Here is a 24,654-nt window from a genome sequence, read left to right as displayed (position 1 = left end):
CACACACACACTCCTGCACTTCGTTTGAGTTCCCTTTGTATGCACGCAAAATTTCAGGCTGCAAGGTTTCATGGTTTTGGAGTTATGGAGGACACACACACACACACACACACACACACACACACACACACACACACACACACACACACACACACACACACACACACACACACACACACACACACACACACACACACACGTAGAGTTGTTCTTCCTTCCATCCATCTGTGAAAAATGAAGAACAAGAACCTTTCTAACCCACCGTGTTTCGTTCGTTTCCATAGTCTGTTGTTTAGTTTTTATTGTGTTATTTCGTTTGCATCAGTAAGGTCACTCTACCCGTTGGGGACGTAACTGTCAGTCCCCCTCGAGGATACTTTTTATGCTGTGCAGCCGCTTCACTGCTCAGCGGCGATTTCTTTTCGGGGTGTTTGACAAAATAAAAGTAATAAAAAATTTTTTAAAAGGAGGTGGGTTCAAAAAAAGGATGTGGGCAGGGACGATCAACTGGTATTTTTTTATTTGGCCTAATATGAATTTGTTTTAGATTTTAGATTTTTTTATTGCCAGTCAACCGAGGATAGTTTTTATTAAGTTTCATGCCTTGCATTTTCAGATCGTGTCATGTTGTGTACAGAGTGACTTTGTCGAGCCGGTCTTGCCGTTATAGAGTCCCAGTGTTTTTTGAGTGCCGGCGATAACTCAGCTCTTCACAATAAAAAAAAGATACCGTGAAGTCTTTAAATCTCCACTATCTATTAAATGTGAGCAGCCGGGGCACCCAGCATAATGTCCACCCAAGAGCAGCCAATGCAGCAATTTTATAGTCTGGTTGAGAATCGAACCCAGGCGAGACATCTCAAAAAAGGTACACACAACATAAACATGAAGCTATTTGCAAAACGCAAGGAAATATACGATGCGAATACACCCTATCCCTGCTCACCTGTCGTAACAAATTAAAATAATTGATCATTTCATTTGAAATGTTATACACAACAACAAAAATATATATTAAAATTGACACAAAGGCTTTATTGGACATCATGTTAGCTAGATATTGCAAAGAAACAACAAAAAATTGCTCGTTTGTGATATTTAGCAAACACGTACGACTGTTTGTGCAATTCGACATGGTAATAATTCATATAAAACTATAAAAACAAAAGTAAAACAGTTAAATTTCATATACAGTATCTGTGCTTTCATTTTTCTTGCTCCATAAATAACCCACACACAACATAACACGACTCACACTTAAACACGTCGTATGTTATTTTCCTCTCACTTTGCTGAATACGTGCAAAACACTACACCTTGTATACAAGCAAACATGACAGGTGAACGTCAGCTTTTTCGTCTCAGAAATTCTTATCAATTTTGAGACCAAACAGTGGAATTGTAAAATGACGTCACAGGTGACGCCTAATCGAACAGGTGCATCATTGAAAGCAGCCATCCAGCGAACTGGTCCACATCGTACATATAGGTAAGTTTGACTTTTCAAGCAGGAACTTTTACCCACTTGTAATTTGGGAGCTCCTCTTCAAAGTTATTTCGGAACCTTTAACAGTCGAACATTAATCATAAGCTCCCCGCCATTCCCAGAGCCACGCGTTCTATGAATAGTCTACTCCCGGGGTCCAGACTCGGGCAGAAAACGGCCTTTCCCGCAGCGAGATATCCTTTGAAGATTTTTGACATCAAGTCAAACTCATCCATAAAGTGCGGAGGTCGGACAAGGGCATTTGTACACATGAACATCCGAGGCACAAGATCAAAAATCAAAAGTAGAGTACTGAGATCACAAAGATGTGCATGGATGAGGGTGTGAGTGGCAACAGGTTATATATATATATATATATATATATATATATATATATATATATATACAAATATATATCAAGCAAGATGTGCATGAATGATGATGTAGACCCTTTTTGGTTAGGGTCTGTCGGCGAGCTGTTGAAGGAAGAGGTTTCGCTCATCTTCGGGTGTCTGGCCCTGCTGAGCACGCACAATGCACGTTGGTCGATGAAGATTGAGCATGTACACCAATTGCTGTCGCTCATTCTTCAGCAGTTCAATCTGTGCCTTCAGATCACTGTTTATCTTCTCCAGCCTTTCGGATTCCTAAAGAGAAAGAACACCGCAATGACTGCTACAAGTCAGGAGAGAAGTTTGACTCAGACATCAGGTGGGTGCCCAAATGGTATTACAGACAGCTCCAGCGCTACATCTCCATTACACCCGATATACATTGTTGCTTCAGAACCAGGCTTTGGGGTTTCAATGGTATTCAGTATTTACTTATGTGCTACAGGATTTATTTATTTTAGCACAGTGGTGTTGCCGTAGCAGCCTTCAACTTTAGCAGGTTTATCCAACTTAGCTCCAGTACTGGCGCACAGTGGCCTACCCTTTTCAGAAGACACCGTGGGGTCTTTATCGCCCACAAGTAGAACGGCCAGCATTACGTCCCATCGAATAGGACAGCTTGCTCCTGTGAGGCAATGCCCTGCATGCAAAGCATTCGCGTGATGGTCTTCAGTGAAATTCATCTTTGACTGTTGTTGAACCCAGACTAGATAGGTAAAAGGTGACAGCACTCGACATCCCAGCTCTTTTGATAACACGTGACATCCAGTGGGAGCCATTATAACCCACTTCCAAACCCAAATAAAATGAAGCTCACATCGACCCTCCCCCATCGAGGACATGTGGAATTTGAAAACTGGGTGTCCATTATTGTTGTTGTGTCAAACACGTCCATAAAGTGCTGTTCTACAAACGTTTCATTGGTTCACGGCCAATTTCACACCTGTCACAGCCCAGCACGTCGTGTACAGGAATTGAAGTTCTCAATTCTACCGGGAGTGGTCGAAGTCTTTTTCATCTCAGTGACACGCAAGTCACCGACAAAGTTAAAAATGGTATCGGTCGCTAAAGCCTTTCGAAATCCCCCAGAAACTGACACCGAATCGCAGATACACTATAAATACCATGCATTGCGCAGGAGAACAGCATTCTTGATGCCCGTCATGTTGATGCAGTTCGAATGATACACGAGCCGAAGACGCCGATCATGATACGTGTGCTTTTACAGCGTGGAAAAGGTTGGCCGAAGACCGCATGGCCTATAATGCCCGGCCTGAAGCTTAAAAGCAAGAATGAGGTCTTACTTGTTGTAACGTTTCCGTGTGTTCTTTCTTCTTGTTACGACATCTCGCTGCAGCAACCTTATTCCTCTGGCGTCTGCGTTTCTTCCTCTCTTCCTCTGCTGGCGTGAGCTGGAACCACAACATGCATTTCACAAACTCCTTTGAACACCTGTTAATGCTATCTCTGGTAAAACCCTTTAAACATAAACCACCCATGGATCTACCACATACGACAACTACTACTATGACGACTAGGAACAACTACTACAGCCCCAATTATTCACACCTTCTGGGATCAACTGGGAACTTCGTGAAAGACATCCTGGGATATTCAATGTCCAACGACCAATGCTAGCAGATGGGGACTACTTGGGAAAACTACACCCATAAAGTCCCTAGCACCCAACTCTATAATAAACTGCAGGTGTAAAAAACGATTCTTATGTATTTTAAAAGCTAAATCAACAAGTTTGTTACCCATTGTACAAACATAAAAATAAAGCTTTTTTTCCAGTTATTATATAGTTAATTTGGTGATCCTGTTTCCCATCTTTCTCCTCCTGAGGCAGTCGAAAATCGGGCCTTCTGCACCATTGGTATCTCAAGACAGGAAGTGAATTCCCAAGGACACCAACCCACTGACAACACGTTGATGAACTCCATTTAAAACAAGTTTACATCTGAGCTTGTTCCTCCTGTACCCTCATACAACTTACCCCTCACCCTCCCAAGACATCTCGGGTCCCAAAACATTACTTGAGAAATCCTCGCCGACACACCCTCCCAAAATTCAGACTAGTTTCTCACCAGCATCAATTCCTCCTTTTGTATGCCTTCCTATCCTCCACACCTCAGTTATATAGCTCCTCCATGCGTCTGAAGAACCACTCCTTTAAATGTTGAGATGCACGGGGCTGCTGTGGAATTTTTTCCTTGGCTTGGGAGCACAATCTTCGATGGGTCGCCACTCTAACGCAGGAGTAGGATACTAGAATGGCTCATTCTTCATCGTGATACTCGTGTTGCTGACCTCCGAAGGATGACAAGTTGAGTCAACCCACCCTGTTATGTTGATGGAATGGCAGGGGCTCAAAATGAGGCCCCAAGTGTCTAAACTCTTTCACAAAATATGTGTATGTATATGTATATATACACATACATACATAAATATATTGTGGGCCGGGGGTCGGTGGCGAGAACGACCACAAGGTTGGGAAAGCTACGTCGTCTCCACCAGACTCCCCGGAATTGTAGGCCGTCGCTCCGGATAATTCCGTAACGCGGAAGGTCGCTGAACCGACCGTGGTTGCCAATATTTCAACCGCGTAGCGTAGGGTCTATTTGTCTATAACCAATTTACCTAATTAACTACGCGATTTCAACTACCGGGGAAACGACGCCCTCGGCACGTCTTGCTCGAACCGAGTCACTCTACTGACTGCAGTAGAGTTCCAACTACCGACTACCAACTCCGGTTCGGAAACTGCCAAAGCCGTGCTGGCTGGAATGAACGGATTATCGGTTATAAAAACCTGCCTAAACTCAGATCCGAACCATGCTGGACCAATGCAAGAAGGGACGGAAACGGACTGGGAACATGTCTAACAAGTTTTATTTACAGTAAAAGACAAAGGCAAGACTTAACGCAAATATGCTAGCAAGTAATATTTACAATGATCCAAAAACACTTATTCAGTTCTACTTAAAGAGGGCCCACACGCAGACACACACAAATGAAAAGAAATCCAAAGTTCTTTATTGGACCCTCGCAGCCGAGAAGAGAGACAAGCTGGGGGTCAGAGTTCTGATGGGTACTTGGCCGTCGGAGAAAGGGGGTACTCCGTGCTGTGGCACCTGATGATGGTCACTGGTTTGGTCCTCAGTCGCACGTGTGGGACTCGAGGTTCATGGCGGAGCTCGGGTGGTGAATGGCCAGGGCCCACGGAGGGGGGGGGGGTCGGGGTCGCTCTTTCCTTCCTTGTAGAGGGCCAGCAGAGACACGTTCGCCACCTCGACGACCTCCTGCTCAACCCTCGTGACAGCCCTCATAACAACCACTGTTACCACCCCTTCGTAACAGCAAAAACCCACCAAAACTATGCTCTCAGAGAGTGCTCGGGGATTTTTTGACCTCCCTCAACGGGGAGGGGCCCTTGGTGAAACACACCTCACTGTCCGCCTTTGATTGGACGGGGTCCTACGGCCCACCCTTCCGGGGCGGGGCCTCAGCCCCTGTGGCAAATCCCAGCCACTCTTCCACGTGGGTTCATACTTGACGAGTAACAGTATCAACGCTGCAACAGCCCCTGCCAGGAAACCCCAGCCACTCTTCCACTTGGGTTCATACTTGACGAGCAACAGTATCAATGTTGCAAAGGTCGTCGTGAAAGAGTTATGTTTGTGGGAGCCGAGAAACCGGAACCGCAAGATCTTGCCTTGGCACGTCAGGGTGCGAGAAGGCAGCTGGTTGGTGGTGGATCGTGATGGGCCGAGGGGTCATGCAGATGGGATGGTTGTTAGATGGCTTGTTATATTAGATGTAATAACCTAACTAAAAGACATCACAACACACGCCTTTGATTCTCCCACAAGACAAAAGGAAGGGGATCTGACTACACACATACTTAACGACAATATTGACTTTTAGGACATCTGAATGTTGAATGCATATGGTTTCCAGATCCATAACAATATATACACATGCATAAATATATATATATATATATATATATATATATACATATACATATATATACACATAAATATATATACATATATATATATATATAAACATATATATACACATATATATACATACACATATATATATATATATATATATATATATATATATATATATATATATATATATATATATATATATATATATATATATATATATATATATATTTAAACATTTGGTTAAAATAGTTTAAGAAAATATTGACAATTTAGTAAAAAAAAAATTTATTACTAATTGTTAGGATGCTGGTAACAGAATGGAATGGCTTTGCTATTTATCGCCAAAGTCGAGGAGACTTTTGTCTATCAAATTAATGATCCATGTATGGCATTCCTCCAGGATGATGGAGCGAACACAGTAGGGGAGTTGAAAAGGTAGGAACTCCATTACATCCTTTATAGGATGAGAAATGTTTCATGGTTTTCTGCATAATTATTAATCTTACACTTCAACAAGGAAGTAATTACCTGTTTTAAGTGTCTAACCTCACATGTTTTCTGGACGCTCAGCACTCAGACAAGGAAGGATCCTAACAAAGCAAAGTTTTCAACAGTACTTACTGGAACCATTCCTATTATTTTCGATTCGGCCATAAACCCTGCAGAGTAAAGGTTGAAACTATTGCAGACTTTTGATGCCCGTACTTCAGGCAGGTCACCCAGCTTCACATCTCATCTGGACACTGCAGCTTCAGTTTCACGAGTCTACTCTTGGAATTCCCTTCACCTCAAAACAGTACATCTCATCTATCTGTGGTGGCGATGGTGGTTCATACCACTCTGGCCAGAGCATCTGTGCTGCCAAAGCCTGCTCCTGGCAAGAGGTATGGTGGGTGGATTGTCATTGACTTCTCAGGAGTAGGTCAGGGCAGAAATTTGGAATTTGTCCAGTGCTCCGGCACATGTGGCCGACTTTCTGAAAGATATTGTGGAATCTTTAACATCCAACAGCTAATGCTAGCAATGGTACATCCGGCTTAACGGCCACCCGAGGAATGATCAACTTCGTGATGCAACGCCCTGTCTGTGAAACACCAATTCAGCAGTTTTATAGGCAGGACAGAAATCGAACCCAGGCTAGACAGCTCAAGTAAGTGTGCTACCTCTGCACCATCCTGTCAACCTTGTTTATCTAGCAGTCCAATAATAAGGTGTAAGGTGCAGACAGATGGAAGCACCCTGTTTAGGAGCCTACCAAAGGTCGTGGCACGTCCAGCAGTCGCTGCTTGTGCGGCGGTTCATGTTCATCCACAGTGGCTGCGAGCCCGTGTGCCAAGCGTTTACTCTGGATGGCGAAGCGAAGTTCCTCCTTAACAAGCGGAGTCAGACTACAGCATGCAAACTCGTCTGGTATTATTGGAGATGGACAAGGGACGAAGGCCCCCGCGCTCAGCTCAGGACCCACGGCAAAAGTCGCGGATGGTCCTGGAATGCACGAGTACTGCGGCATGGTAGAGGTGGCACAGGTGGCAACCTGTGCTCTGGGTTGTGCTCTGAGACCCTCCTCCTGCTCCACTTGACCGAAGATGAACGCTGTAGGGTCACTTCGGATTTCTGTTAAAGAAAGAAAAGCCAAAGAGACCGCAAGTTAAAGGTGAAGTCATAAATATAATAGTTCTAAAAAAATTCAATAAAAATCTGACATTCACTTTCAAAATTTCCTCAATGTTTAATTCCGTAAAATAAAAGATTAACTAATTCAGGTTTTTGTAACTTATCGAGTTGCAAGCTCAAACTATATACTTTTACAAACACAAAGGTGACATAGTGACCAACCTTCCACATCATTGCTATCAGTTTTAATTAAGTTAATGTACACTGAACACTCGGTTATGTTTCTGGGAACCTACAAAGCTTGCAATTTGAGAACTTCATTTAATAAAGTCTGATGCAAAAAAGATAGGTTCAGTTGCAGATACCTACCCATCAGCAAAAACCGTAAGCTAAAAATGTTGGTTATTCACTATTAGCTTAATGATACATAATAATATTAGTAGATAGAGTTTGTATAAATCATGAAATATATGTAAACATGCAACAATTAAAGTATGCACTGTCCAAAGACATTAAAACCCAGACACATCTCAAAGCATACTGCCAAAACCTAGAAACATCAGCTCTCTATGGGGACGTTCGTGCCCATGCAGGATCACACGACATCGTCTTTGGTCAAATGACTCTCCCCAAGTGGGAGCGAGACTCAACTGGAAGACTTTTGTTACGGACATTTTTGATTTTTTTGAGGGGAAATCTTAGCTTCAAGTTACATGACGAACAAAGTAATAAACATTTATATCAGTGAGTATGTCATTAGAAAGATATATATATATATATATATATATATATATATATATAAAAAATATATACACACACACACACACACACACACACACACACACACACACACACACACACACACACACACACACACACACACACACACACACACACACACACACACACACACACACGGTGTTTAGACATTGTGCAAGCATACGAACCCCGTTTCCCCATTATCTCAGGTCGCTCACCTGTATTTGATTTATTTACGGATGCTTTCTGACTGTTCTGTGATTTTTCCTGGTGTATTGGCTTCGATGTCCGTCAGCCCACAAAATTACTGTGCTTCCCTATTGTCTCGGGTCACTCACCTGCATTTTCTCTCATTTATGGATGTTGTCCGACGATTGTGATTCCCCCCCCCCCCCAGTGTATCGGCTTCGATGTCCATCAGCACACAAAAAAATTTTGACACGCAAAAAAAAAAAAAAAAACATCTTTAACATCAGTCAGTGGTTAGAAGAGATAATATATATATATATATGAAAATAAAAATATATATTGGTGTGTCTTTCCTCGGGCCAAATTAAGGTGTTATGGAAACCAATTTTATAGGTTTGCAGCTGTCAGGGTCGTTCAAAATGCTTTCCAGCATTCAAAACCTGTTTGTCAACATCTGTACTGTATTTTAAATTATTTTAAGTACAATTCGGACTTTAAAAATTACCCCCGCGTGGGGGTGACGGTCATCTCTATAATGTTTTTTACTATCATAATCGATGAACCATTGCCAGATATCTCCTAAAATGACAGACTCGATAGGTTTTGAAAATGGCGACTTTCACAACTTTCGTGACCTTGACCCTGACCTCGAATCCGGGAAAAAATATGTCGTTGGGTATCACTCATCGACCTCTACCCACATACCAAATTTCATCAAGATAGGAAATAAAAAGTTTTCTTTGTACCGGGAGGTGTTTTTGACCATCTTCCAGGTTACGTGGCAGCCAAACGGGACGGAAATTCAAAAATCTGTCCGGTTAGATACAAGATAATATTTTTTACTATCATAATCAATAAACAGTTGCCGAATATCTTGTAGAATGGCAGAGTCGATAGGTTTTGAAAATGGCGATTTTTATAACTTACGTGACCTTGACCCCGGACAAAAGTTATATCGTTGTGCAACACTCATCGACCTCTACCTACATGCTAAGTTTCATCAAGATAGGAAAGAAAAATGTTTGACGGACAGACGGACGTACGGATGGACATTTGGTCCGGCTTTATTAGGTCACCTCGGTAGAGATGACCTAGAAATAGGAAATTTTAAGGGTGGCAGGATGAGGCAGTGGTACGCACACTCACCTCTAAGCTGTTGCCTGTGTTTGAATCCTAACCCGGCTTTCAACTTTCAACCCGGTGTTCCCTCAGATGGACGTTAAACTGAAAATTCCATCTGCCAGCATTAGTTGGTGGATGTTCAAGATGGAAAAATAGGTTCGATCCGCAAAGAGTCGACGAGCTATCACTGGCACCCTGAACAAATGACAAATTCCTGCCCCAACTACTTTGTTAATGTCAGGCCTGGCCAGCTGGTTCATGTAAGACTTGGGACAAAAACTTCCCCCAACCAACTCCACAAGAACTTTGGACTAATTGTGGCTGTTAAAGAAGATAGGAAATTTTAACCAAAGAACTGCATGGTCTTTTTACTCCATGGCAAATCGTGTGAACTGTTGCACAGTCATGAAAAAGAGTTATAAACGTGTATTGTCACAATAAAGCACAATTCAGAACCTCATCAGGGTATGTAGATTACAGTAAATCTACACGAGTGGAACATAAATTACAGTCGATCTAAGGTAGGCCTTGCAGTACATGGGCTCAACTAGCTAGCTCAAAATGTAACTAAGGCTGCCCGGGCACAATCTGAGCCTGTGGTCCGAAACCTGAAACGAGATGCAAGGCCTGAGAGAAATGGAATTTGCTGTGGCTGCAGATGCTTCACAGGATGTGTGCATTCCTCACTTCTTATGTTCAAATCAGACAACGTTGATCCAACTTGATGATTTAATAAAATAAAATTTAAAAAATAACTAGAAAACCTTTAACCACAGTATCACCATGGTATATACTGTACATTAAATTAGAAATGAGAACGAATGATCTGTATTAAAGTTGATCTGCACATAAACTCTCTGACGCCTTGTCCCTTCATAAATGGACAACGTGACTCACGTCAATATACAATCAAAATTTTGTACAATTCCCATGATTATATGACCAATGAAATGATCACAGTGATTCTTCTGCATGCTCATGGATGAAGTGATCTGATATGCAAATTCCACTGATTATAAGCAAGTTATAGTAAAGACAATATCAGTGTGTTTAAACAATCGGCTCCAATAGTACAAGGATGTACATATATATGTTATAGAAAAGCCATATCATAAAAAAAATTCGCCTTTCTATTGAAGGGCTTTTATTAAATGCAGTACAACATTGAGGCTGATGGAAGAGGGTTGAACAATAAAAGACTCAAAACTGGAGGTTCTTTGGAGAAACTTTCAACAGGTTATCGAAGGAATTACCAGCAAGTCTGCAGAAGTGAAAATGATAAACGAAACCCTATCAATAAACATTGTACCAATGAAAGGTTGAAATGTTTGCAAAATAAGTTAAAACTATAGTGGTACTCGCTAGAGCGCATACATACCTCCGCCAGGCTGAACAGTTTACGTTTTGTATCCCAATGATAGGCTGGATCTGGATCCGGACCTGAACCAAAATCGAATCGGCTTGTTCTTGTCATCTAACCAAATCATCCACAACTTTCTCTCAATGGTAAAGAATCACTTAAAAAATTCTCGTATCCGGATCAGGATTTTTCGTAAAATTTAATCAATTTGCCCTCATCACACACACAACCTGTCCACCAAATTTCGTCCGAATCCGTCCATAACCTTTTGAGATATTCTGCTCAAAGACAGACAGAAAGCAAGACAAAAACAGGGGTGAAAACAACCTCCGTCCACCTTTGGTGGTGGAGGTAAAAATGTAGTAAAATCATTATCGATTAAACACATATATCACGTTACAGCGTGAGACACGTGTGACATTAGGCTATGGACTTTGTGATCCTTGCCGTGTGCAGGATATATGTTTATGTCTGCACGTTGTTCAATTGACGCCGCAATTTATCGTGACAAGACAGATGAAGAGCACATATCGAAGTCATGACGATTACTACTACTTTTTAGCAGCCCCAATTTTTGCCACCTTGTTGGTTGGCCAGAGGAAATTATTTGATCCACATCTTTCAAGAACCAGCTAGCCAGGCCCGACGTTCAACCGTAGGCAATTTGGACATGTATTTGTTCAGGTTGCCCAGGGTAACTTGCTCAGTCTTCATCCTTGACATCCTCCAGCAACAGACCACCCAGCTTAATGTCCATCGGGTGGACAGTGCAGTGTGCGATGCAAAGCCCTGACTGCGAAGCACCAATCTGACAGATTATAGTCGGATCGGGAATCAAACCCGGACGAGACAGCTCAAAGGTCGGTGTACAAACATCTTGTGAGAGGTTCTCAGATGTTATATACGATCTAATTACACGGCAATGTGTGATAAATATGCAACTGCCTCGCTCACGCGTGGGAAACGAGTTATGACGTCATATGGTTCTTAGAAAGTGTTATTTCTTTGGGTGGGAGATGATGGGATGATGCACATCATAATTATATATATATCTCAGATTACAAAACAACACATGTGCAAGTTTTTTTTTAAGTAAAGGAATTGAAGGAAAACGAATAATTGATGAGTTTTTCAAGTTTAAATGATATTCCAAAATATCACGAACTATACGATTCCCAAGTATAATTTTAAAAAATAAAAATATAACAATAATAATAATCACGTCTATAGTGGTAATGATATATATATATTACAGTATTTATAATTCTAAATAAATAAGTAAGGCAATTACAATCCGTCACGATGGATATGGAGATGAACTATCGCTAATCAAAGATAACTACACCCACAGCCTTGTGTGTAAAAAGATCTGCATCATCGATCGTTTTATTAAACAATTAATATGAAACACGAGAAGTAATTAAAAATGTATAAACTACATGATGAGGGATTTTATAAAAACCGTTTTGAAATGGTTCGATTTTGAGTGTTGGTCGAACGTCATATTGGGTTAGCGCCCTTGATCAGACTGTATCGATATTCGGTTCGGATTTTGTTTTTCGTTAATGGTTCTCCATCCGATTCAAGTCTGCTTACATGTATGCAAGGTTTACGTTCGTACGGATGATCTGCAACGCCGTCGTCTGACGTTACGAATCAGTTCAGTTCAACAAACTAAATTAACAAAAAAAAAAATTAAAAGAATTCCTTTTCGATAGTTTTATTTTACACATAAATATACTATACTATACTATTAAACGATCTAAATCATTCTTTAACACAAATTTTGGGGGATATAAACCGAGTTATCACCCATATTTTTAGGTCTCAGAATCACCGTGTAGATGTTGTGAATCATCCAAACAATTTACTTCAAAATTCGACGGTTTAGGACACTGTACATACATCGTTTTCGGACAAAGTTTAATTTCGGTGTATCTATACGTATGCTGAATAATCAACAGATTCCATCCGAAGTCGTTAGCTGATCAGTTGAATGAAATTAAAAAAAAACAACAATGACGTGTGTAATTATTAAAGGTGACATCGATGTGTATGGGGGAAGAGCGACAAGATTTTATTATGACGTATAGAACCGTTGTATTTAAAATCCATAGAAGGGACTACATTTCTTATACAACTCATACAATGTATATAATTTCTCGATTCCTCTCTATAATGTCCGTCTTTGGTATCTTTTATTTGCACATAATGTACACCGTTTGTCTACCTGGGAAATACGAATCGTTAATCAAATCGATGGGGGTTATAGGTCGCCAACGTGTCCTTTTATTATAATTTGCAATGCAAGTTATCTGTGACGCCCTTGATACAAGAAACTTGTTCAAGATGTAAACATGCCATAATATTTTTGTCCAAGTACTGCTAAGGGGAAGGGTTTTAAAAGTGCCAATAAGTCATTTTTTGTTCTACTATGTTCAAATATATAATAAAATTTAAATAAAATAGATTTCAGAGGTTGTAGGGAAAAAATTAAAAAAAAACATTCAGAAGTTTACCGCCGTTGATGCAGTCCTTCACACGTTGCTTTAGTTATTCGTGCCTGTTGTGTGTGTCATTTATGACGTCCTTATAAAACAGTAAGTTTCCTGTTTGGAATCACTTTCAATTTACTTTCACTGCAAGACAGAGTAAAAAAGAAAATACCTTACCATGTGCATGTGCGATCAGGACAAATTCAGAGCCAAAGTTCTGCTAAACTACAAGTTTGTTTTCCGATTAATATTCAAAATATAAAATTCTATTCAAATAAAGTTGTTCCTTCATCATAAACTGACGTTTTTCGTTTGGAGAGACAGACAGACAGAGACACGTGAGCCAATTGCTTGACCCTGCTTTTTACTTCGCCTGCACGGGGAAGTGAAAACTGGAGTTCATGCTCATCAGGACGAACCAGCCAGCATGGTCCCGACTGCACATCGAAGATGATGATGATGATACAACAAGAAGTTTACATTATAAAATATCACACGTCATAAAGCACACAAGGCAGCCTGATAATGCTCTTGATAAAAGATTACGCTCGAATGCCATCACCAATTGTTCACGCAACAGGAAAACTGAAGAATGACCAACCAGTTTGTTTTTAACCAAATCTATCCCATGTCAATGTGACGTCATTAAAGCTACACATCTTGATGAACAATCAATACCGACTGGATTTTATGTGAGAAATGTTCAAAGCTCATTTGGTTTGCTGTAATCCACAATTGCACTGGTGAGGTCATAGACCAGGTTGTAACATCCACAAAGCAGACAAACAGAAACACCTCGAGTTATGCAACTTCAAGGGCGATCACAAGATTGCATCAATCAAAAAACCCCCGAAGATCAGACATATAAGCAGGGACCACGTGAGACCCTCTGGACAGACACCGTTATACACAGAGACAGACAATGACGTACAATCATTCATCTTGGAACAAAGAGCAACATATCAAAGGCACGTGGTAAACATAGGTAACACCAAAGACAATAAATCGCCCCCCGCCCCCTCTCCGGCTTCCCCATCCATTTGTGGGTCTTACCCCCATCCATTTCTGGGTGTTAACCCCGTACAGCCCTCCCCGCGTTGCCCGGCGATACCTGCCGTAGTGTGCACGAGACGCTGCTCCCTACCATATGTCACCTGCCTCGGAGCTTCTTGATGCTCCCGCGCCTTGCATCACTGCTTTATAAGTGGCCGGCAAGTCGAACCCGCCCTCCCCTCACACAGGCCGCGCCCCCTCCCCACAACCAGGGCTGACATCATTCTATTTTTAGTCGTGCGGCCTCTGCCTTTAGCAATGACGCAATGCTCTCTCTCTCTCTCTCCACCGGACGACCGGCCATTGGCTCAACCGTAGCCCGTCCGGTCGGACAAGACAACACTCGTGTTGCCCCCCCTCGTATTCCACTGGCAGCGATAAGGTGAAAGGTTATATTCTGTACCGAGTATCCTTAAACCTTCCCTTTCCCGTCATCTTATAAAAAGGCCCTCTCTCTCTTTCACGGTCTTCGATCTTCCACAACACGTCGACTCCGTTCATTGTACCAGATGATATGTCGAAGGAGACCACCGGGGGGCTTCCCACTTGGTGGAATACGGTCTGTGCTTCTGTCCCAGACAAATCATCCCTGGAAAGGAATCGTCATGAAGGCCATTAGAGGGCGCACTCAGAAACATGGGGATCCTGGCGAGAGACACGTGAGACAAGGGAGGTATTGTGACGAAAATCAAAGTACATTCGACGTTGCTCGTCACAATCATAATAAGAATCCCTTTAAAACAACCGGTAACCAACCGAGGCGGTGAAAAGGCAAAGCAAGGGACGGACAACACCATACTGCGTCTTTAATATTAAACCTCGAACAGCACTCAATCCTCATGCTCTCGCTCTGGTCATTGAAATGACGTCATTCGGGTGTAAACTTCAAGGTGGTTGATCTTAAACCCCATAATCGAATCAAGAAACTATATAAAAGAGTTGAAAACTGAAAATAGATTAAAAAAAAAAAGTAACATTTATTTCACGATTGCTTTGCGTGAAAAAAAAATTGCGATGAAGGAAAAGAAAAAGATGACGAATAAGAGGAAAACTTTTCAGTCACCAAGTAACTTTTTGCCAAACAGGTGAACAATAAAGATGAAGAGGACGTAAAACAGATATTTAAAATCATATAGCGACTTGTGCGAGCATATTTTTAATGGACAAAGGAAGCATCGTATTAAATACAGTAATCACAGTACTCGAGGAGCTTCAAAAGAAGCGAAAAAAAAACAAGAGTTGAAGGTGGTGTATCGTTTGTGACGTCACTTTAAAGTTCCAGAGTTGGAGAAAGGAAAATACAGGACTTCATAAAACTTTTACCAGTTGTTCTTTTGTTTATATGACGTCAATTAATTAATTCGCCTTTCCCAGAAGGGAAAAAAAATTAATTTCACTTGGAAAAGCTCCAATTCGCGTTCCATTATGACGTCACCATCGACGTGCCGAGCAGGCGTCGGTGCGCATGCGCGCTTAGCGCAAGCTGTTGCCCGCGGCTCAAGAGAGGCACGACCCTTGGGGACACAGTTTAGTTCACCCGAGATCGCAAGAATATCCCCCAAGACCTTTTGACCTGTATATTCTGGGTCAAAGGTTCAACGTGCAACGTCCGCCATGGCCTAGTCCCGTGATGCGAAAGATATAATGGCGAGAAATAAATAGGAAAGCGCTGATTTCAAAATGTAAAAATACATCTCGGCTATTTATTGGCGTGTACGCAATTGGCTGGCGAGGAGCCGAAGGGCGTCGAGACCGTCCGTGCCGTCTCCATGGCAGGCCCTTCATGCGTCAGGACGACGTGTCGCTCGGATCCGATGACCGTGTCGGAGATCCCGCGCTTGAGGGGCTTCACGTCGTACACTGCCGGTGTCATCGAGCTGCGCCATCGGCGACGAACGACGCGTCCGGACAGTGTCCTGTGCTGTGAACAACCTGCGATGCGGGATTCTCACTTTATCGATTAGTAGAACATGCTTCGAGCCGCGAGGGTCGTTTGTTTGCTCCGACTTTCCGTGTTTTAAATTCCCTGCAATTGAAAAATCAAACTTATGGCTGACCTCGTCCAAAGTGGAGCGCTCCTGGTCTATAACCGTAGAAGCGGCTCCATCAGAGGGTGATCAAGTTGTATTGGTAAGTGTGAAAGCTTCGTTTGCTTCGCTTCTATCGCAGTGCCGGTATGTGAAGGTCATTAATCAGGGTTTCAGTTAATTAAGGGACGTTGTGAGAATTGTAGGAATTTGAGGTTACTTCCTGGAACATGGTCACACCTTGAAAGCGCCCCCACCTGTCCGGTTCCTGTGTATAATTAACGGAGCAGACAAAAGTAATCAAAACATGATTAAGATCTGTTGGAGGCACATCCTTAAACCTCACCCAACGAACCGTTGCAGCATCAATGTTTTACTATGACGTCACAGACACTCGTCTTTCCAGGAACAGCTGAATGATCACCTGAACACAGTGACATCATCCAGGGTTCCTGGAATCCAGATCTGTACATGGAAGGTGCTTTCCATGGCCTCTCGTTAATCACTCGGGTGTTGTTGTCTTTAATTGGAGATCCCGAAACACCAATTGGAGATGAAGTTCCGTTCCTGCGCTTGTGTTGTTTCCAACTCAAAAGTGTTCATCTCCAATTCGATGTTTTCGTACCTGTTCGGATTTGACCGTGAACTGCCGTTATGGCATTGCATGGCAAGGCTTTGATTCACTGAACTGGCTTGGCAATTGGAGATGTTATAATCCGTTTGGTCGTTCATCGAGCCGCGACCTTCAAGGTCTTACGGCGTTCGGTGTACAAAATCTTCCATCGAACTCCATTTAGCCACATGGCGGTCAAAGGTCAATCTTTGGATGACCACCAGAACGTGCGAACAATGATCGACATTGGTGTCGACGTTATGCATCAGGTTGGCCCCTTTAGTGTTGTCATCTGATCCCCCTGGTCCACGATACCGATGAGCCCAAGTTCAAATTCCATACACCTGATGTAATTGTCTACTACAGTAATGTCCTTATAACTGATGCAAGAATGCACTCTATTGTCTTTGAACTGCATGCGATTTATGTATAAGCTCGGCCACAGCTATAAAAATCAATATAAATAAATAAAAATTTAAATGTTCGATTTCATCATCCGATTATGACGTCATCACTCCACCACAAAACTGACGAAATATTTCAATATGGATGTAGACACACACACCTGCTACCATCTCCGATGAGTCATGACCATGAAGGAAGACCCGCGTCATGGGACATACGAACCAGAAAATATGATCGAACACAACAAAGCAGCTTCGACAGAAGCCATGAGGAAAGCTTTGATGCTTCAGGTCGACATTTTCCTTCTTGTTTGATGAAAGCACTTGGTGAGACTCAGACAACCACAGGCACACCTACCGGCACAAGTGAATGTAGAATCGAGAGTTAAATGATATTATCTGGAGAAGTGCAATGAATCCCGCTGTGGTTTCCTTCTAATGAAGTGGATTCATTCATGAACAGTTACCAAGTCACATCACGTTGGCACTATTTCGTCATCGTTTACTCTATTCTCTTCTTCTTTTTTTGTCCAGCTTTGACACCAATCCACTCCTAGGTGAAACAGATTGACAGCCCTCATAAACAGTTAGCGTGGCAGGGTTACCGAGAGGTATGCACACTCGCCTCCGAGCTGTCTAACCTGGGTTTGAATCCCGACCCAGCGATAAACTACCATCCTGATGTTTCACAGGCAGGGAGATTCATCAGTGTGTATGCTGTCCCTCAGGTGAACGTTAAATACCCCACTGTGTGCGATTACCAGCAGCATGAAAAAAATATATATATTTTTACCAATTGATACCTTGACCACAGGTCACATGTGATCTGACCTTCGAGGTTCCTCATCACCAGGTTACACTGCTCGTTCCCTGGATAGCAGCTTCTGCACAATAAACAAATTGACTATCGGTGGTGGGGTGGTTCGTGAGTTTCATTTGAATACCAAGGACAACCAACACACAAACCACGAATCAACATGCAATTAAGTGACATTCAGGAATTTCCATTTCTTGGCTCGCACAACAATGTAAAATACCTGGGTGCTGCTTTGCATCATTATCTGAGCAAATGGTGGCATCGCTCACACAAGATGCTCCACCATCAATGAGGGAATCAATGTAGAATTTGCAGGGGGTATCACAACACCGGCATATACTCTCATCTCCCAGTACTGTGGTGGCATCCTCAACATGTAGATTCTCGAGCAAGTAGAGGGAACGGTATTTTTAAACTAACTTTTAATTTCCCCCACAAAGGACGGCAACACCGTGCCTGTGAAGCACCAGGATAGCAGCTCAGTCACGGCAGAATCACAACCAGACTTGACGGTTCAAAGCGAGGCGCTCCACTTCCAAGATGAATTTATGATACTGCACCTTCTTAACCCAAATACCCACAAGATTGGGTCGCTTCCACATGAGGACGACCTGAGCATGTGTGGGACCGTCAATATTCTAAAAGACAAATCGTCTTGGAAATTCAAATCGGAGACCGCGCACATTTAAACAATATATATATATATATATATATATTTTTAAATGTCACCTTCCTTTGCTCGTTTGAATAAATAGTTCCCATTTGCAAAGTCATATCTTACTAAATTGATCAAATGTTTCCTCTTGCTATGCGTGCATTCATCAGGGAACCAATTAGTGGTGGATCGTGCAACAAGAACAGTCATTACAATCCGAATAATGGATGATCTAGCAAACGGGATCACAAGAAAGAGCAAGCCAAGTAAGGTGGAGGAAGAGGAATAATAATAATAAGAATAGTATTACTTATGTACAGGATAAATAAATCAGAGCAATGAATAATACTGTGCTAAGTCTTAGTGATCTCAACACAACAGGTGTGACCCTGATAATGACGACTTCAAAAGTCAGGTGAAATAGTTGACCAAAGTGCTACACACAACGATTAATGCATTCCATAGTTTCTAAATAAATACGTACGGGCTTATAAGGTCAGTCGTGGTTGTATCAGAATTCCAAAATGAACGTTTTTAATCAAGCGCTACATTTGTTGTATCACCTGCTGGTAGGAATATTCTTGGAGGAGGTTCTGGTCGGCTCGAGACTTTGAGAAATCGATAACTCGGTGTGCCGTTTAACCGGAAAAACTTCCCAGTCCTCATGTTGCTAAGATTAACGAGCGCTATTCAAACCCACAACTTGAAATTCCGAAAGTTCTCTCACGGTATCGAGCATTTCAGTGCACTGTTCGAGGATCACAGCGCAAGCGTGTCCTTGATAAGCCGACGGACCACCGTGCCGACCGAGCCGGCCGGCCCATCGGGAACGGTGAAGGCGACGCGATGCAGGTATGGTTGCACGTCGGGGAAGCCAGTTTGGAAGACCGCTGGCAGCTCGGATTCTGTGGGCATTTTGGGCATGTACTCGTGCCTGTTGATTACCACGGCAATACTGCGGATAACCTCAGCCAGTGCTTCACCAACACGCTCGTGACAAACCTGTAAAATGCCGATAACCAGATTGGGATGACAACTTGTCATATTCACATCATGTGTCACCATTTCTGCAAAACAAAGGGCGTTGCTTACACAGAATTAAAATACAAGAACAAGAGAACTACCACTATGATCAGAAGTACTGACAACCAAGAAGGCCTTAATCTAGACTCGAGAATGAATGGAATGCTGCTCTGCCCTATGGGCTCGGCTCCAGCATCACACGTCTCTCTCTCTCCTGGAATCCACAAAATCTAAATTTCTCAAAATTACCAGAATCTTCCCCCAACGAGACCGAAGGACAAGGTCAGTTACTCTTGCATCACAGTCAAGTCAGTGGTCGCAATTATTTTTTAACCACCTCAACCCTGGACTAGGTCCCTCAACTCTTTCAGCCCTTCAACCCCCTCCAGCTCACTCGCTCCTGGTTAAACTCCCACAATACACACTTCCCACATACCTCTTCCACTCTTTCGTCGTGTTTGTGCGAAAGCCGTCCTGAGGCCTTTCAACGCCATTCTTCCCTCCAGGATTTCAAGAACGCAATGCATTCATTCCCTTATCATGTAATCACATCCCCCACCCACAATGCTTTCTATCCCCATTTACCCAACCCATCCTAACCATTTTATTTATAAGTTACTCGGTTTCCTCCTCTCCTCTTTTCCTATTCTTTCATTCCCTTGATTGCGTCCAACTGTTGTCGCACTTATCATAACGTTGCCTTTCTCCCTCAGACACCCCGCTTAGGGGAAATGAGGGGGGTTAATAAGTGGATTTAGAGCATGGGGCCATGTTCTCCTCGTCCATGTGCAAAGGTGAGGTGGAAGAGAAGATGGTGGTGGTGGAATGGCAGCTCAGCTGCCGGGGTAGCTATCATTTCTTGAAGTGCGACTGTCGCTGATGCAGTGCCCCTCTACCAGTACACACACTGGAACTGGTACTCATTTCGCCGATCTCGGAAGGATGACAGGCTGAGTCAACCCCCTGGTGTATTAATTCAGCGGCCGACGGGGCTTGAACTCACGACCCTAGGATCCCAAGCCACCACCCTAAAGCCTGTATCTCACTGGGCTGCGACAAAATGCGAACGCGATTCTCCAAAATGTCTCGAAACGTTCGCGGTGGTTCTTAATTTCCTCACGCGAGTCGCAGGACGTCGCGTGAATTTTGAAGATGTTCAAAAAATTAGTGCGACAAATTTTCTCTCAAAATAGTCGCAGAGTCGTCGCGGTTGTCTCGACCCGGTCTCGAACCCTTCTCAATTTAGTTTCCGTGAGTCAGAAGGCGTGACAAATGTGACAACTTTGTGAGGGATTGGTGACCTATGAAACTAAATTGTGGCTGATTGGAGAAAAAAATGATAATCTGTCCTGGGACCCCTGAGAGTTTCGTAATTATATCGCAATTTGTTCTCAATGACATGAGACATATGCAAATGTGAGATATTCGTGAGACATACGCAAAAATAAATTCAGTGCGATTCCAAGTGAAAATTATCGCTATTTTATCGCAATTTTGTCTCCAACTAGTCGCGAGCTGTCGCAGCCCAGTGAGATACAGGCTTAACCACTGAGCCAACAACTCAGGACCCTAGGATCCCAAGCCACCACCCTAACCACCGAGCCAACAACTCAGGACCCAAGGACCCCAAGCCACCACCCTAACCACTGAACCAGCAACTCTGGACCCGAGGATCCCAAGCCACCACCCTAACCACTGAGCCAACAACTCAGGACCCAAGGATCCCAAGCCACCACCCTAACCACTGAGCCAACAACTCAGGACCCTAGGATCCCAAGCCACCACCCGAACCACTCTCGCCAACTCAGGACCCGAGGATCCCAAGCCACCACCCTAACCACTGAGCCAGCAACTCAGGACCCTAGGATCCCAAGCCACCACCCTAACCACTGAGACAACAACTCAGGACCCGAGGATCCCAAGCCACCACCCTAACCACTGAGACAACAACTCAGGACCCGAGGATCCCAAGCCACCACCCGAACCACTCTCGCCAACTCAGGACCCGAGGATCCCAAGCCGCCACCCTAACCACTGAGCCAGCAACTCAGGACCCTAGGATCCCAAGCCACCACCCTAACCACTGATACAACTCAGGACCCGAGGATCCCAAGCCACCACCCTAACCACTGAGACAACAACTCAGGACCCTAGGATCCCAAGCCACCACCCTAACCACTGAGACAACAACTCAGGACCCGAGGATCCCAAGCCACCACCCTAACCACTGAGACAACAACTCAGGACCCTAGGATCCCAAGCCACCACCCTAACCACTGATACAACTCAGGACCCTAGGATCCCAAGCCACCACCCTAACCACCGAGCCAACACCAGGCTCCAGACAAGAAGGAACATTCGAGAAAAGTAGACATTTCTGCGCACCTGTCGATCTGGCTCAGAGGTCAGGTTGAGCAAGCGGACGTGCAAGGTCCACACCTCCCACGGTATGCACTCGTCCGAGAAGAGCCAGCGGGAGCGCTTCCTCTGGTAAAACTCCAGCGATATCTGGCCACCACCACCTGCCGCAGCCGCGCCGCGCATCGCTTCTCGAAACTCGGCCGCGGCTCGGCGCAGCACCCGATCCAGCGGCTCCGAGTGGACCCGCACGTACGTCAGGTCCATGGAGTCACAGTCCACGTCCTGCACGCCCACCGTGCCCACGGAGTACGTGCCTTCGCGCTTGTAATGGAACTTGCCCGTGGTCCTGTGCAGCAGGGCCGAGTGAAACACCGCCAGCACGGCCTCCTCAAGCTGCCGGATTTCCAGCGACACCTCGAACGATTGCGTGCGACAGTTCATTGCCGCGGATGTCCGTTTTCACAAATCGATTTGAGTCCGGGCCCGGGCCTGTGGACAAAAATAGCAACGATGAGGCGAAAAAGATCTGGATCTTGAAAACTCCACCATTAAACGAAAGAATAAACCCAGAAAGTTAATCGAAAGCTTTGTATTTATTTCCCTTAATTAAAATAAAATAAATAAATCATTAAAAAATAATTATTTAAAAAAAAATAAAAATAAAAAGAGACAAAGGGCGAAATAACCACATTTGTTTTGACGGATATTTGAAATGCTTCTTCTTCCTCTACTTACTCTTATTCTTCTTCTTCCTGTTTACTTCTCTCGATTATTAACGTGTCATGACGATTAAAGACACATTTTGTGTAAGAACCGACAATAAACCAAGCCTTTATCAACTAAAAACGTGGGAAAACAGAATAATAAGTGATAAACACTTTTGCCCGCATTAAAATGCAAAAAAAGCACCGCAACTAACTACACCGTCATGTTTAACATGCATTGCACAATTCTTCTTCTTCTTCTTCCCGTTTACTTCTCTCGATTATTAACGTGTCATGACGATTAAAGACACATTTTGTGTAAGAACCGACGATAAACAAAGCCTTTATCTACTAAAAACGTGGGAAAACAGAAAAAATAAGTGATAAACAAATTTGCCCGCATTTAAATGCAAAAAAGCACCGCAACTAAATATACCGTCATGTTTAACATACATTGCACAATTATCTCCAGCCAGCCAGCACTTAAGGGCAAGGGGTAAACACAAGCAAACGACATCAAGTTTACGAAATTAACATAAAGCTTTAACGACGTGAAATGTACGGCAACAAGAAGTGAAGGAAAATGCTGGAAATCAGCCAGTGAATTCTGCAATGGAAAAATATACGGTTGTCATGCCATCGGGTGAAATGAAGACGAGAGAAGAACCTTCAGAGTGTAGGCTTTATTCCATTTGATTGGAGCCGCTTCTACGGGCACACCGGGGAATACAGGTTCAGCTAGGAGTACATAAGCAGTAACGTATACATGTGCAGTTAATCATTGCAGAATAAATCCGCGTAAGCACGGAGTTCGATATAATCTCCATTCTCACCAGTCAATGAGCACCTTCAGTTAACGAGCATCAAGTGGACAGCCGATGTAAATGGCAATGCCCCGGGGACAACCACTCGTGCCGCAGAGACCTCCCCTTATACGCGAGACGCACAACATGTGATCCCGCGTCATGTCCCTCAATTCACGTCAATTCACCACATTCTCCCCACCTTTAAAATGTAACGAGGGGCCCATCTTACACACCATGATTGCTTTAGCACTATAGGAGTATACATTTCAAGCAACGCGGACTAATAGATCTACAGGAGCATACATGCCAAGCAGTGATTATTTTGAGTTGTAGGAGCATGGAAATGAGCATCGATATATGATATAATGGGCATATAGGAGCATGAGCAGCGAGAATGCCGATAATCCCCTTTACAGATTGAGTCGTCGAGGGGGCCTTATTCGTCGACCTCTCCGGGAGTAAACGGCAGTTTCACTTGAGGGAGACTCCCGATCCTCTTGGTGAGCCTCGACTTGTGCCGGGGATGACTCCTCGATCGCTCTCGGGTGGAACGCGGCAGCCCCGTCGCCCGGCGGAGTTCCTGGGGGGGGAAATGTCAGAAGGAGGAGGGGCAGAAGGTGGTGTACCTGCGGGAGGAGTACCTGAGGGAGCCAGATGGCGAACCGACACAGTGGTCTCCCTGCCATCCGGGAGCCTGACATGAGCATACTCTGGATTAGTGTCAATGAGTTCGACCCCCTCCACCAGGGGTTCATACTTGCTTTGTCGTACCGGGCGTTTCATGAACACTGTACCGGGATGGGTCAGCC

General features: G+C 43.6%; 2 protein-coding genes across 5 annotated transcripts; both read right to left on the bottom strand.

Moving 5' to 3' along the window:
* Positions 1–127: 127 nt before the first annotated feature.
* On the bottom strand, positions 128–22,103 carry LOC147014688 (cyclic AMP-dependent transcription factor ATF-3-like). 3 transcript variants are annotated; one of them, XM_085850701.1, is made up of 4 exons: positions 19,954–22,103; positions 7,099–7,457; positions 3,183–3,290; positions 128–2,133 (listed from the first exon to the last, which is right to left on the bottom strand). In XM_085850701.1, exons 2-4 carry the CDS (start codon positions 7,351–7,353, stop codon positions 1,945–1,947), a joined length of 552 nt encoding a protein of 183 aa, XP_085706827.1. In that variant the 5' UTR covers positions 7,354–7,457; positions 19,954–22,103; the 3' UTR covers positions 128–1,944. The 3 variants fall into 3 exon arrangements, with proteins under 3 accessions (XP_085706827.1, XP_085706826.1, XP_085706825.1); XM_085850700.1 differs by lacking the exon at positions 19,954–22,103 and adding an exon at positions 14,527–18,151; XM_085850699.1 differs by lacking the exon at positions 19,954–22,103 and adding an exon at positions 14,436–14,554.
* On the bottom strand, positions 19,012–23,093 carry ATG101 (autophagy related 101). 2 transcript variants are annotated; one of them, XM_085850703.1, is made up of 3 exons: positions 23,071–23,093; positions 22,360–22,824; positions 19,012–19,953 (listed from the first exon to the last, which is right to left on the bottom strand). In XM_085850703.1, the coding sequence occupies exons 2-3, from the start codon at positions 22,774–22,776 to the stop codon at positions 19,711–19,713; spliced, it is 660 nt and encodes a 219-aa protein (XP_085706829.1). In that variant the 5' UTR covers positions 22,777–22,824; positions 23,071–23,093; the 3' UTR covers positions 19,012–19,710. The 2 variants fall into 2 exon arrangements, with proteins under 2 accessions (XP_085706829.1, XP_085706828.1); XM_085850702.1 differs by having other exon boundaries at positions 23,025–23,076.
* Positions 23,094–24,654: the final 1,561 nt, after the last annotated feature.

Source organism: Eptatretus burgeri, chromosome 13 (genome assembly GCF_056783735.1).
Source record: "Eptatretus burgeri isolate ZD-2024b chromosome 13, Ebu_testis_v1, whole genome shotgun sequence".
In the NCBI taxonomy this organism is placed as follows: domain Eukaryota; kingdom Metazoa; phylum Chordata; class Myxini; order Myxiniformes; family Myxinidae; genus Eptatretus; species Eptatretus burgeri.
Note: the sequence above shows the minus strand (reverse complement) of the source record. Positions and strands in the feature narration are given on the sequence as shown.

Bases quoted from the DNA above. Each gene is read 5' to 3' on its own strand.
- LOC147014688 (XM_085850699.1), bottom strand. The intron at 3,291-7,098 runs GTAGGCTCCTAA...TTGTGGTTCCAG, and splicing joins TGGACGTGCCACGACCTTTG to CTCACGCCAGCAGAGGAAGA. The intron at 2,134-3,182 runs GTAAGACCTCAT...CTTTCTCTTTAG, and splicing joins ACACGGAAACGTTACAACAA to GAATCCGAAAGGCTGGAGAA.
- ATG101 (XM_085850703.1), bottom strand. From the start codon at position 22,776: ATGAACTGTCGCACGCAATCGTTCGAGGTGTCGCTGGAAATCCGGCAG. The intron at 19,954-22,359 runs GTGCGCAGAAAT...GGCATTTTACAG, and splicing joins CCTCTGAGCCAGATCGACAG to GTTTGTCACGAGCGTGTTGG.